General features: G+C 46.5%; 1 protein-coding gene across 1 annotated transcript in view; it reads right to left on the bottom strand.

Moving 5' to 3' along the window:
• The window catches only part of LOC135505672 (neuronal acetylcholine receptor subunit alpha-2-like), a 79765-nt gene extending 68352 nt beyond the window's left edge, over nt 1–11413 (bottom strand). Inside the window, exon 1 of the mRNA XM_064924717.1 lies at nt 11055–11413. Coding sequence (XP_064780789.1) covers nt 11055–11413 — 359 coding nt within the window. The remainder of the gene's footprint in view (nt 1–11054) is intronic.
• Between the last annotated feature and the right edge of the window lie 4150 nt (nt 11414–15563).

Genomic DNA, 15563 nt, shown 5'->3' with positions numbered 1-15563 from the left:
CCAGGGGCACACTCCAACACCCAGACATCATTTACAGATAGCCAGGGGCACACTTCAACACTCAGACATAATTTACAGATAGCCAGGGGCACACTCCAACACCCAGACATCATTTACAGATAGCCAGGGGCACACTCAAACACCCAGACATCATTTACAGATAGCCAGGGGCACACTCCAACACCCAGACATCATTTACAGATAGCCAGGGGCACACTCCAACACTCAGACATAATTTACAGATTGCCAGGGGCACACTCCAACACTCAGACATAATTTACAGATTGCCAGGGGCACACTCCAACACTCAGACATAATTTACAGATTGCCAGGGGCACACTCCAACACTCAGACATAATTTACAGATTGCCAGGGGCACACTCCAACACCCAGACATCATTTACAGATAGCCAGGGGCACACTCCAACACTGAGACATCATTTACAGATAGCCAGGGGCACACTCCAACACCCAGACATCATGTCCAGATAGCCAGGGTCACACTCCAACACTGAGACATCATTTACAGATAGCCAGGGGCACACTCCAACACCCAGACATAATTTACAGATAGCCAGGGGCACACTCCAACACCCAGACATCATTTACAGATAGCCAGGGGCACACTCCAACACCCAGACATCATTTACAGATAGCCAGGGGCACACTGCAACACCCAGACATCATTTACAGATAGCCAGGGGCACACTCCAACACCCAGACATCATTTACAGATAGCCAGGGGCACACTCCAACATCCAGACATCATTTACAGATAGCCAGGGGCACACTCCAACATCCAGACATCATTTACAGATAGCCAGGGGCACACTTCAACACCCAGACATAATTTACAGATAGCCAGGGGCACACTGCAACACCCAGACATCATTTACAGATAGCCAGGGGCACACTCCAACATCCAGACATCATTTACAAAGGAAGGATTTGTGTTTTAGTGAGTCTGCCAGATCAGAGGCAGTAGGGTTGACCAGGGATGTTCTCTGTTTAGTGAGTCCTCCAGATCAGAGGTAGTAGGGATGACCAGGGATGTTCTCTGTTTAGTGAGTCCACCAGATCAGAGGCAGTAGGGACGACCAGGGTTGTTCTCTGTTTAGTGAGTCCTCCAGATCAGAGGCAGTAGGGATGACAAGGGATGTTCTCTGTTTAGTGAGTCTGCCAGATCAGAGGTAGTAGGGATGACCAGGGATGTTCTCTGTTTAGTGAGTCCTCCAGATCAGAGGCAGTAGGGATGACCAGGGATGTTCTCTGTTTAGTGAGTCTGCCAGATCAGAGGTAGTAGGGATGACCAGGGATGTTCTCTGTTTAGTGAGTCCTCCAGATCAGAGGCAGTAGGGATGACCAGGGATGTTCTCTGTTTAGTGAGTCTGCCAGATCAGAGGTAGTAGGGATGACCAGGGATGTTCTCTGTTTAGTGAGTCCTCCAGATCAGAGGCAGTAGGGATGACCAGGGATGTTCTCTGTTTAGTGAGTCCACCAGATCAGAGGCAGTAGGGATGACCAGGGAGGTTCTCTTGATTAGTGTGTGAATTGAACCCTTGTCCTGTCCTGCTAAGCATTCAAAATGTAACGAGTGTCAGGGAAAATGTATGGAGTAAAAAGTACTTTATTTTCTTTAGGAATGTAGTGAAGTAAAAGCAGTAGAAATAGTAAAGTAATACAGATTCCAAAAACAAAATACTTATTAAGTAGTACTTTAAAGTATTTTTTACTTTAGTACTTTACACCACTGCCATAGAGAAGGATAAACATCTGAAATCTGATGTCTTCGTAGAGGGGGATAAGTATTGCCGTTCTCAAAATGTACACTGAATATTGATCCTGTCTGTCTGTCTGTCTGTCTGTCTGTCTGTCTGTCTGTCTGTCTGTCCATATATTTTCCTGAAGTAAGTTACCTCCAGGATTTTGGTTTCTGATGGAACGTTTGATCTAAATTGGGACTATGTGGGGATGGGAGAAGGAAGGGGAGAGGGTTTCCAACAGGAGCTGATCCAAAACTAAGAACCACGGTAGAGGAAGTAAAGGGAGTAGAGGAAGTAGAGGAAGTAGAGGAAGTAGAGGGAGTAGAGGACGTAGAGGGATTAGAGGAAGTAGAGGAAGTAGAGGAAGCAGAGGAAGTAGAGGAAGTAGAGGAAGTAGAGGGAGTAGAGGGATTAGAGGAAGTAGAGGAAGCAGAGGAAGTAGAGGAAGTAGAGGGAGTAGAGGAAGTAGAGGACGTAGAGGGATTAGAGGAGGTAGAGGAAGTAGAGGGAGTAGAGGGAATAGAGGGAGTAGAGGAAGTAGATGAAGTAGAGGGAGTAGAGGAAGTAGAGGAAGTAGAGGGAGTAGAGGAAGTAGAGGGAATAGAGGGAGTAGAGGAAGTAGAGGGAGTAGAGGACGTAGAGGGATTAGAGGAAGTAGAGGAAGTAGAGGAAGTAGAGGGAGTAGAGGAATTAGAGGGAGTAGAGGGAGTAGAGGAGGTAGAGGAAGTAGAGGGAGTAGAGGGAGTAGAGGAAGTAGAGGAAGTAGAGGGAGTAGAGGAAGTAGAGGGAGTAGAGGAAGTAGAGGGAGTAGAGGGAGTAGAGGAAGTAGAGGGAGTAGAGGACGTAGAGGGATTAGAGGAAGTAGAGGAAGTAGAGGGAGTAGAGGAAGTAGAGGGAATAGAGGGAGTAGAGGAAGTAGAGGACGTAGAGGGATTAGAGGAGGTAGAGGAAGTAGAGGGAGTAGAGGGAGTAGAGGGAGTAGAGGAAGTAGAGGGAGTAGAGGAAGTAGAGGGAGTAGAGGAAGTAGAGGAGGTAGAGGAAGTAGAGGGAGTAGAGGGAGTAGAGGAAGTAGAGGAAGTAGAGGGAATAGAGGGAGTAGAGGAAGTAGAGGGAGTAGAGGAAGTAGAGGGAGTAGAGGAAGTAGAGGGAATAGAGGGAGTAGAGGAAGTAGAGGGAGTAGAGGACGTAGAGGGATTAGAGGAAGTAGAGGAAGTAGAGGGAGTAGAGGAAGTAGAGGGAATAGAGGGAGTAGAGGAAGTAGAGGGAGTAGAGGACGTAGAGGGATTAGAGGAAGTAGAGGAAGTAGAGGGAGTAGAGGAAGTAGAGGGAGTAGAGGACGTAGAGGGATTAGAGGAAGTAGAGGGAGTAGAGGAAGTAGAGGGAATAGAGGGAGTAGAGGAAGTAGAGGGAGTAGAGGACGTAGAGGGATTAGAGGAAGTAGAGGAAGTAGAGGGAGTTGAGGAAGTAGAGGGAATAGAGGGAGTAGAGGAAGTAGAGGGAGTAGAGGGAATAGAGGAAGTAGAGGAAGTAGAGGGAGTAGAGGGAGTAGAGGGAATAGAGGGAATAGAGGGAGTAGAGGAAGTAGAGGGAATAGAGGGAATAGAGGGAGCAGAGGGAGCAGAGGGAATAGAGGGAGTAGAGGAAGTAGAGGGAGTAGAGGACGTAGAGGGATTAGAGGAAGTAGAGGAAGTAGAGGGAGTTGAGGAAGTAGAGGGAATAGAGGGAGTCGAGGAAGTAGAGGGAGTAGAGGGAGTAGAGGACGTAGAGGGATTAGAGGAAGTAGAGGAAGTAGAGGGAGTTGAGGAAGTAGAGGGAATAGAGGGAGTAGAGGAAGTAGAGGGAGTAGAGGGAATAGAGGAAGTAGAGGGAATAGAGGAAGTAGAGGGAGTAGAGGGAGTAGAGGACGTAGAGGGATTAGAGGAAGTAGAGGAAGTAGAGGGAGTTGAGGAAGTAGAGGGAATAGAGGGAGTAGAGGAAGTAGAGGGAGTAGAGGGAGTAGAGGGAGTAGAGGGAATAGAGGAAGTAGAGGGAGTAGAGGGAATAGAGGGAGTAGAGGGAGTAGAGGAAGTAGAGGGAATAGAGGGAATAGAGGGAATAGAGGGAGCAGAGGGAGCAGAGGGAGCAGAGGGAGCAGAGGGAACAGAGGGAGTAGAGGGAGTAGAGGAAGTGGAGGGAGTGGAGGGAGTAGAGGAAGTAGAGGAAGTAGAGGGAGTAGAAGGAGTAGAGGGAGTAGAGGGAGTAGAGGGAGTAGAGGGAGCAGAGGGAGCAGAGGGAGCAGAGGGAGCAGAGGGAGCAGAGGGAGCAGAGGGAATAGAGGGAATAGAGGGAGCAGAGGGAGCAGAGGGAGCAGAGGGAGCAGAGGGAGCAGAGGGAGCAGAGGGAGCAGAGGGAATAGAGGGAGCAGAGGGAGCAGAGGGAATAGAGGAAGCGGAGGGAGTGGAAGGAGTAGAGGAAGTAGAGGGAGTAGAGGGAATAGAGGAAGTAGAGGAAGTAGAGGGAGTAGAGGGAGTAGAGGGAGCAGAGGGAGCAGAGGGAGCAGAGGGAGCAGAGGGAGCAGAGGGAATAGAGGGAGTAGAGGAAGTAGAGGGAGTAGAGGACGTAGAGGGATTAGAGGAAGTAGAGGAAGTAGAGGGAGTTGAGGAAGTAGAGGGAATAGAGGGAGTCGAGGAAGTAGAGGGAGTAGAGGGAGTAGAGGACGTAGAGGGATTAGAGGAAGTAGAGGAAGTAGAGGGAGTTGAGGAAGTAGAGGGAATAGAGGGAGTAGAGGAAGTAGAGGGAGTAGAGGGAATAGAGGAAGTAGAGGGAATAGAGGAAGTAGAGGGAGTAGAGGGAGTAGAGGACGTAGAGGGATTAGAGGAAGTAGAGGAAGTAGAGGGAGTTGAGGAAGTAGAGGGAATAGAGGGAGTAGAGGAAGTAGAGGGAGTAGAGGGAGTAGAGGGAGTAGAGGGAATAGAGGAAGTAGAGGGAGTAGAGGGAGTAGAGGGAATAGAGGGAGTAGAGGGAGTAGAGGAAGTAGAGGGAATAGAGGGAATAGAGGGAATAGAGGGAGCAGAGGGAGCAGAGGAATTTACAGCAGAGGGAGCAGAGGGAACAGAGGGAGTAGAGGGAGTAGAGGAAGTGGAGGGAGTGGAGGGAGTAGAGGAAGTAGAGGGAGTAGAAGGAGTAGAGGGAGTAGAGGGAGTAGAGGGAGTAGAGGGAGCAGAGGGAGCAGAGGGAGCAGAGGGAGCAGAGGGAGCAGAGGGAGCAGAGGGAATAGAGGGAATAGAGGGAGCAGAGGGAGCAGAGGGAGCAGAGGGAGCAGAGGGAGCAGAGGGAGCAGAGGGAATAGAGGGAGCAGAGGGAGCAGAGGGAATAGAGGAAGCGGAGGGAGTGGAAGGAGTAGAGGAAGTAGAGGGAGTAGAGGGAATAGAGGAAGTAGAGGAAGTAGAGGGAGTAGAGGGAGTAGAGGGAGCAGAGGGAGCAGAGGGAGCAGAGGGAGCAGAGGGAGCAGAGGGAGTAGAGGGAATAGAGGAAGCGGAGGGAGTGGAAGGAGTAGAGGAAGTAGAGGGAGTAGAGGGAATAGAGGAAGTAGAGGGAGTAGAGGGAGTAGAGGGAATAGAGGGAGCAGAGGGAGTAGAGGGAATAGTACTCTGCGCTCTCCCACACAGACCTCAGTAGTTTTAAATGACCAATAGGCAAGCAACTTTTGCCTATTTTAATGTAAAAAAAATGTTTAAAAAACATAATCTTCATCACATTTTGAAATATGTATTTTTTTTTTGTTAAGTGTAAAAATAAAAAATGTAGATGACAATTTCAAACAGTTTTGTCCTAATAGGCTTCTCCCAACTGAAATACACATTAAATCAAGCGCACGCACACACACACACACACACACACACACACACACACACACACACACACACACACACACACACACACACACACACACACACACACACACACACACACACACACACACACACACACACACACACACACACACACACACACACACACACACACACACACACACACACACACACAGCCAGCCAGCCAGCCAGCCTATAGTATGTTGTTATCCTGTTAATTCCATTGCCATGCTCCATTAAGCAGAAATCAATCACGTGAGTCTGCAAGTGTTTTAGTCTAAACTGGCAGCCTGAACCTCATTCCTACTAGACTTAATGTACTGTTGCCCACCATGATGTGTCAGAGAGACAGACAATTACCCTGTAACCTTCCTGCTGTGTGATCAGTATCCATACTGCTGTGTGATCAGTATCCATACTGCTGTGTGATCAGTATCCATACTGCTGTGTGATCAGTATCCATACTGCTGTTTGATCAGTATCTATACTGCTGTGTGATCAGTATCCATACTGCTGTGTGATCAGTATCCATACTGCTGTGTGATCAGTATCCATACTGCTGTGTGATCAGTATCCATACTGCTGTGTGATCAGTATCCATACTGCTGTGTGATCAGTATCCATACGGCTGTGTGATCAGTATCCATACTGCTGTGTGATCAGTATCCATACTGCTGTGTGATCAGTATCCATACTGCTGTGTGATCAGTATCCATACTGCTGTGTGATCAGTATCCATACTGCTGTGTGATCAGTATCCATACTGCTGTGTGATCAGTATCCATACTGCTGTGTGATCAGTTTCCTTACTGCTGTGTGATCAGTATCCATACTGCTGTGTGATCAGTATCCATACTGCTGTGTGATCAGTATCCATACTGCTGTGTGATCAGTATCTATACTGCTGTGTGATCAGTATCCATACTGCTGTGTGATCAGTATCCATACTGCTGTGTGATCAGTATCCATACTGCTGTGTGATCAGTATCCATACTGCTGTGTGATCAGTATCCATACTGCTGTGTGATCAGTATCCATACTGCTGTGTGATCAGTATCCATACTGCTGTGTGATCAGTATCCATACTGTTGTGTGATCAGTATCTATACTGCTGTGTGATCAGTATCCATACTGCTGTGTGATCAGTATCCATACTGCTGTGTGATCAGTATCCATACTGCTGTGTGATCAGTATCCATACTGCTGTGTGATCAGTATCCATATGGGACTGCTGTGTGATCAGTATCCATACTGCTGTGTGATCAGTATCCATACTGTTGTGTGATCAGTATCCATACTGCTGTGTGATCAGTATCCATACTGCTGTGTGATCAGTATCCATACTGCTGTTTGATTGACAGAACACAAAGCTCTCTACTTCCCCCTCTCTCTCTAATGTCTTCCCTCCTCTCTCTCTCTCTTTCTATCCACCTCTACCCTCTCTCCCCCCACCCTCTCGCTCTCCCCCTCCCTCTTTCTCGCTATATCCCCTCCCTCTCACTCTCCCTCCCCCCTCTCTCGCTAAATCCCCCTCCCTCTCTCCCTCCCCCTCTACCCTTTCTCTCTCCCTCCTCCTCACTCTCCCTCTCTTTCTATCCACCTCTACCCTCTCTCCCACCACCCTCTCGCTCTCCCCTCCCTCTTTCTCGCTATATCCCCCTCCCTCTCTCCCTCCCCCTCTCTCGCTATATCCCCCTCCCTCCCTCCCTCTACCCTCTCTCTCTCCCTCGAGGGAGTCCTCACTCTCTCTCTCTTTCTATCCACCTCTACCCTCTCTCCCCCACCCTCTCGCTCTCCCCCTACTCTCTTGCTCTCCCCCACCCTCTCTCTCTGTCCTCCCCCTCCCTCTTTCTCACTATATCCCCTCCCTCTCTCCCTCCCCCTATCTCTCCCTTCCCCTCTCTCTCGCTATATCCCCCTCCCTCTCTCTCGCTATATCCCCCTCCCTCTCTCTCTCCCTCCCCCTCTACCCTCTCTCTCCCCTCTACCTGCTCTCTCTCCCTCTACCCTACAAAACTGAAGAGGAGTCACTAAAACAGTTGCCTCTGCTACAAGGCATAAGTTTGACATCATTTTGAACCGTGATTGGTTTGACACTGTACAACTAAAACAGCTGAGTTCATGAGCCCACACAGTAACCTGTTTGGGGATCACTGTAAATGATTTAATTTTAAATTATGCTAATTAACTTTTGAATAATGAAGAAATAATGTCTCAATGGGTATTGTTCTTGTCTGTTAGCTATCTACTGGAGAACATACCACAGTGATGTAACATCCTGTCTGTTAGCTAACTACTGGAGAACATACCACAGTGATGTAACATCCTGTCTGTTAGTTATCTACTGGAGAACATACCACAGTGATGTAACATCCTGTCTGTTAGTTATCTACTGGAAAACATACCACAGTGATGTAACATCCTGTCTGTTAGCTAACTACTGGAGAACATACCACAGTGATGTAACATCCTGTCTGTTAGCTAACTACTGGAGAACATACCACAGTGATGTAACATCCTGCCTGTTAGCTACCTACTGGAGAACATACCACAGTGATGTAACATCCTGTCTGTTAGCTACCTACTGGAGAACATACCACAGTGATGTAACATCCTGTCTGTTAGCTATCTACTGGAGAACATACCACAGTGATGTAACATCCTGTCTGTTAGCTAACTACTGGAGAACATACCACAGTGATGTAACATCCTGTCTGTTAGCTATCAACTGGAGAACATACCACAGTGATGTAACATCCTGTCTGTTAGTTATCTACTGGAGAACATACCACAGTGATGTAACATCATGTCTGTTAGCTATCAACTGGAGAACATACCACAGTGATGTAACATCCTGTCTGTTAGCTATCAACTGGAGAACATACCACAGTGATGTAACATCCTGTCTGTTAGCTACCTACTGGAGAACATACCACAGTGGTATAACATCCTGTCTGTTAGTTATCTACTGGAGAACATACCACAGTGATGTAACATCCTGTCTGTTAGCTACCTACTGGAGAACATACCACATTGATGTAACATCCTGTTTTTATTTAGTAACTGTATTACTATGAGTTATTACTAGTTTACACTATTTCAGCATCCACATGTTGCTATGCTTTTACACTCAAAACATTCTGAAAGGCCTCTGTGACAGGCTAGCCAATACCTTGTTACCTAAAAGGCTTAAAAGAGGAACTGAGTGTCACGCCCTGACCTTAGAGAGCCTTTTTATGTCTATGTTTGGTTTGGTCAGGGTGTGATTTGGGGTGGACATTCTGTTTTGTTTTCTATGATTTTGTCTGTCTATGTTTAGGCTGGTTATGGTTCTCAATCAGGGACATCTGTCTATCGTTGTCTCTGATTGGGAACCATACTTAGGTACCCTTTTCCCTCCTTTCTGTGTGGGAAGTTAACTTTGTTAGGGGCACTAAAGCCCTTAAGTTTCACGTTCGTTTTGTATGGTTTATTGTTTTGTTGGCGTCATTTTAAATAAAGGAAAAAGGTACGCTCACCACGCTGCGCTTTGGTCCAGTTCTTTCAACGGCCGGGAACCTGAGAGATAAATAGTTTTACAAATACTGCAGAGCTCTAGAAAACAATACAACGGTAACTGTTTGGAGAGGATAGGAAGTGCAGGTTATGGATTACATGAGTAATGAATTGGTACAGAAAATGCATAACATTACATCACAATAATAGTTTAGAATTGGCTCATTCGTCCCCCCTCCTCTCCCCTGTAACTATTCCCCAAGGCCGTTGCTGTAAATGAGAATGTGTTCTCAGTCAACTTAACTAGTAAAATAAGGGTAAAAAATGTTTAAAAATGTCAATAAATACTTTGAATCCATATATAAAAAAATATTCTTAAAAGTATTTAAGGACATAGGGAAGGCTCTCCTCGTAAAATATAATAATTTTACTTACTTCCTGATTTCCTTTTCAGTCTGGACATAATGAACCGGTCTCAACTACAGCACTAGTAGCACCGAGTCCGCCTCGCCAAATAGACCCCTATTCCCTACATAGTTCACTACTTTTTTTGGTTTTTGGCCCTGGTCATAGGTGTGTACTATACATGGAAAAGGCCGCCATTTGGGATACAGACCCTGTTTAGTAGAGAGCCTCAGGTCATTTTAACGGAGTCCTGTAATCAACAGGAGAGGTTTAATCACAGTTCCTCTGACTCAATCCACTCATCCCTGAGAGAGTGTCTTCTTGCTGGAGAAGTTTACACAATTGATATTCTAATGTATTATTAAACTTCAAAGATGTAGTTTTGACGGTATTGAAAACCCCGGTATACGAAGTATAACGCTCAAGCCTGCATCCCAAATTGCACCCTATCACCTGTGGGCATTACACTGTCACATTACACTGTCACATGGTAATATAAACTAGGTTAAAGAGAGAAAGGCTGTTTGGTGTTAGCTAGGCAATGCACGTAAGGATATACATGCCAATAGAATAGTTACAAATCTAATGTCAATCTCTAATACTGTATTGCGTCACTGGCAGGAGAGAGAGAGAGAGAGAGAGAGAGAGAGAGAGAGAGAGAGAGAGAGAGAGAGAGAGAGAGAGAGAGAGAGAGAGAGAGAGAGAGAGAGAGAGAGAGAGAGAGAGAGAGAGAGAGAGAGAGAGAGAGAGAGAGAGAGAGAGAAGAGAGAGAGAGAGAGAAGAGAGAGAGATATCCTCTGCCAAGGTCAGGAGTGAACTGACCCCAGGTCTGACAACAACTCACTGTGCAGTTGCCTGTATTTCTACTGTGAGTAAAGCCATGGACTTTAATGTTACTAAATAGTTTATATGCATCTGTATATTCACTGGTACCGACCACATGTATGGAATTTCTAGTTATCTAGCCTATATTTAAAATTTACATTAAAATTAGAAATCTACTTCGGAAAGACATGTTGTTTAACATAAACTAATCCACCTCAAAACGCACTGAGCTGATCTCTGATCAACACATACAAATCATTGAGCCTTTCCTCTGGCAACACTCGACAGACTCCCTTCATATATGTTGATAGGAGAGGAGAGGAGAAGGGAGAAGGAGAGGAGAAGGAGAGGAGAAGGAGAAAGGAGAGGAGGAGGAGAGGAGAGGAGAGGAGAGGAGAGGAGAGGAGAGGAGAGGAGAGGAGAGGAGAGGAGAGGGAGAGGGAGATCTGGTCTGATCTGGTTCTATGGCTCTGGGGGACAGGAAACAGTTAAGGGAATACAGGGCTGGACCTGAGTACTCCTGTCTGTCTTTATGACTTTTTCCTTCACCGGGAGAAATGGCATGTCTGTATGTTCTCTGTACTGGCATACAGAGGAAATAAGGTATATAAGTATCTTCAATATATCTCTGTTATAAATCATTTTTCAATTTGTAACTGTCATGTAAAGGAAGAAGGCAACCTTTAGGCTGACAAATGAAGCTGCTTAGTGTTACAGATTACTGTTTAATTTGCTCCATGAACGTTCCATGAACGTTTCCATGAACGTCCCCATCAACGTCCCCATGAACGTCTCCATGAACGTCTCCATGAACGTCTCCATGAACGTTTCCATGAACGTCTCCATGAACGTTTCCATGAACGTCTCCATGAACGTCTCCATGAACGTCTCCATAAACGTCTCCATGAACGTTTCCATGAACGTCTCCATGAACGTTTCCATGAACGTCTCCATGAACGTCTCCATGAACATTTCCATGAACGTTTCCATGAACGTTTCCATGAACGTTTCCATAAACGTCTCCATAAACGTCTCCATGAACGTCTCCATGAACGTTTCCATGAACGTCTCCATGAATTTATACGTTAGGCTGTATGTTTCATTTTTAAAGGAGACAATTTCCCCAGCTACATCTCCATGGAGAGGTGAGTGGATATTTGCAGGCTGATAAAGTCCTTTTTTGTTTTTTTTACACTTCACTGCATATCAACTTTTTACTGAAGGCGGGCGGACTCCATTTTCTTTTGATAGAAGATTGTGTGTTAATAGAACTCTGCTGTCATAAACTGACTGTGTTGAAGAGAGTTGGTCAAAAATAACACAAAGTCAAATCAAATCAAATTTATTTATATAGCCCTTCTTACATCAGCTGATATCTCAAAGTGCTGTACAGAAACCCAGCCTAAAACCCCAAACAGCAAGCAATGCAGAAGCATGGTGGCTAGGAAAAAACTCACTAGAAAGGCCAAAACCTAGGACGAAACCTAGAGAGGAACCAGGCTATGTGGGGTGGCCAGTCCTCTTCTGACTGTGCCGGGTGGAGATTATAACAGAACATTGCCAAGATGTTCAAATATTCATAAATGACCAGCATGGTCAAATAATAATAATCACAGTGGATGTCGAGGGTGCAACAGGTCAGCACCTCAGGAGTAAATGTCAGTTGGCTTTTCATATCTCTACCGCTCCTGCTGTCTCTACAGAGTTGAAAACAGCAGGTCTGGGACAGGGAGCACGTCCGGTGAACAGGTCAGGGTTCCATAGCCGCAGGCAGAACAGTTGAAACTGGAGCAGCAGCACGGCCCGGTGGACTGGGGACAGCAAGGAATCATCATGCCAGGTAGTCCTGAGGCATGGTCCTAGGGCTCAGGTCCTCTGAGAGAGAGAGAGAGAGAGAGAGAGAGAAAGAGAGAATTAGAGAGAGCATACTTAAATTCACACAGGATACCGGATAAGACAGGACAAGTACTCCAGATATAACAGACTCTAGCCCCCCGACACAAACTACGGCAGCATAAATACTGGAGGCTGAGACAGGAGGGGTCAGGAGACACTGTGGCCCCATCCGATGATACCCCCGGACAGGGCCAAACAGGCAGGATATAACCCCACCCACTTTGCCAAAGCACAGCCCCCACACCACTAGAGGGATATCTTAAACCACCAACTTACCATCCTGAGAAAAGGCTGAGTATAGCCCACAAAGATCTCCGCCACGGCACAACCCAAGGGGGGGCGCCAACCCAGACAGGAAGATCACATCAGTGACTCAACCCACTCAAGTGACACACCACTCCTAGGGACGGCATGGAAGAGCACCAGTAAGCCAGTGACTCAGCCCCTGTAATAGGGTTAGAGACAGAGAATCCCAGTGGAGAGAGTGGGAAGTCTGCTTCTTCTACCACCAACAACTTCTCTTCCTCAACCTCCTCCTCTATTCTTCTTCTTCCTTCTCCACCACCTCCTCCTCTGTCCTTCTCCACCTCCTCCATTCTTCTCCACCACCTCCTCCTCCATCCTTCTCCACCACCTCCTCCTCCATCCTTCTCCACCTCCTCCATTCTTCTCCACCACCTCCTCCTCCTCCATCCTTCTCCACCACCTCCTCCTCCTCCATCCTTCTCCACCACCTCCTCCTCCATCCTTCTCCACCACCTCCTCCTCCTCATCCATCCTTCTCCAACTACTCTTCCTCCTCCTTCACCACCACCGCCTCTTCCTCCATCCTTCTCCACCACCTCCTCCTTCACCACCACCGCCTCTTCCTCCATCCTTCTCCACCTCCTCCTCCTCCATCCTTCTCCTCCTACTCCATCCTTCTCCACCACCTCCTCCTCCTCCATCCTTCTCCACCACCTCCTCCTCCATCCTTCTCCACCTCCTCCATCCTTCACCACCACCACCTCCTCCTCCACCCAATTTTTCAGTTTTTGATTTGTTAAAAAAGTTTGAAATATCCAGTAAATGTCGTTCCACTTCATGATTGTGTCCCACTTGTTGTTGATTCTTCACAAAAAAATACAGTTTTATATCTTTATGTTTGAAGCCTGAAATGCGGCAAAAGGTCGCAAAGTTCAAGGGGGCCGAAGACTTTCGCAAGGCACTGTACAAGATATCTGGCTAGCAAACATTTAGCTGTGAATTCCATACTGTATTGAAAAACCATCCCGTGGCTTTGTCAAATAGCCCGGTATAAGGTATATACCGTATATGCGGTATACCGCCCAAGCTTATCCCAAATTGCACCCTATACCCTGAACATTACAAATCTAATGGAAATCTCTAATACTGTATTAGGTCACTGGCAGGAGAGAGAGAGGAGAGGAGAGAGAGAGAGAGAGAGAGAGAGAGAGAGAGAGAGAGAGAGAGAGAGAGAGAGAGAGAGAGAGAGAGAGAGAGGAGGTGTCACGCCTTGGTCTTAGTATTTTTGTGTTTTAGTTTATTAGTTGGTCAGGCCAGGGTGTGACATGGGTTTATGTTGTATTTCGTAGTGTTTTTTTTTTTAGTTATTGGGATTGCGGCTGAGTAGGGGTGTTGCATAGGTTTGGCTGCCTGAGGTGGTTCTCAATCAGAGTCAGGTGATTCTCGTTGTCTCTGATTGGGAACCGTATTTAGGTAACCTGGGTTTCACTGTGTATTTCGTGGGTGATTGTTCCTGTCTCTGTGTAGTTTCACCAGATAGGCTGTAATTAGGTTTCACGTTCCGTTTTGTTGTTTTTTGTATTTGTATCAGTTATTTCATGTACCGCGTTTGTTCCATTAAAAAACATGAGTAACCACCACGCTGCATTTCGGTCTGACTCTCTTTCGACAAACGAAGAACGTCGTTACAGGAGGAGAGAGGAGAGAGAGAGGAGAGAGAGAGAGAGAGAGATAGGAGAGAAAAGAGAGAGAAGAGAGAGAGAGAGATCCTCTGCCAAGGTCAGGAGTGAACTGACCCCAGGTCTGACAACAACTCGCTGTGCGATTGCCTGTATTTCTACTGCGAGTAGAGCCATGGACTTTAATGTTACTAAATAGTTTATATAGTTACAAATGTAATGGCATGTTTTGGAAAAGACTTGGCGATACACAGGGTTTGCTCCACTCTAGTCTCTTTAATACTGAATCGCTTCACTGGCAGTTTTATACATCTTCAAAATGTTCTCTCTCAATCCGTTCGTCAGTGGTGCCATTATTTACAGGGTCCAGTGTTTCAAATGGCGCTGTATTTAAAGTAAAATACTGCCGTTTAGAATGGCCATTCACAAATCTGCTGACACATCTTGGCATGAAGAGAGAGTGAGAGAAAGAGGGAGAGCGATAGAGAGAGTGATAGAGAGAGAGATGAGAAGAGAGTGATGTAAGGAGAGGGAGAGAGAGAGGGAGAGAGATTGCCTCCATCTTGGTTCCTTACTGAAACAACTGTGCTCCTCTCCACTTTCCAAGCCGAGCTGCCGCCCCTGCCAGGAAGGGAGAGAAAGAGAGGGGGGGTTGGAGAGGTTGAAGCCTGTGAAGGGAATATTAACTGTGGGACCGTTCCCTATATAAGAGATCACAGAAGAATACAAAACAATTCTGTCGTTATGTTGTGGTTCTGATTCTACATTTTTGGTAACCTGGTAACCTGGAATTCAAACAGAATATGGCTGCGTTGTTTCATTCAACACTTTTTAAAATAGTGTTTTTCCTCCCTCCCTTCCTCCCTAAAGTCAAATACCGGATTACTTTTCTCCTGTCTGACCTTTTCTCTCAGTGTGGAGGTGAACTACAGAAACAGCCAGGCTCTAGAGAACAGAGAACAGGCTCTAATCCGACTCCTCTAGGAGGCTCTAGACCTACTAGCTCCTTAGGACACCAGGCTCTAATACGACTCTTAGACCTACTAGCTCCTTAGGCGAACAGGCTCTAATCTGACTCTTAGACCTACTAGCTCCTTAGGCGAACAGGCTCTAATCTGACTCTTAGACCTGCTAGCTCCTTAGGAGAACAGGCTCTAATCTGACTCTTAGACCTACTAGCTCCTTAGACCTGCTAGCGAAACAGGCTCTAATCTGACTCTTAGACCTGCTAGCTCCTTAGGAGAACAGGCTCTAATCTGACTCTTAGACCTACTAGCTCCTTAGGCAAATAGGCTCTAATCTGACTCTTACCTGACCTACTAGCTCCTTAGGCAAATAGGCTCTAATCTGACTCTTAGACCTACTAGCTCCTTAGGACAACAGGCTCTAATCTGACTCTTAGA

The sequence above is a fragment of the Oncorhynchus masou genome, chromosome 19 (genome assembly GCF_036934945.1).
Source record: "Oncorhynchus masou masou isolate Uvic2021 chromosome 19, UVic_Omas_1.1, whole genome shotgun sequence".
Classification (NCBI taxonomy): Eukaryota; Metazoa; Chordata; class Actinopteri; order Salmoniformes; family Salmonidae; genus Oncorhynchus; species Oncorhynchus masou.
Note: the sequence above shows the minus strand (reverse complement) of the source record. Positions and strands in the feature narration are given on the sequence as shown.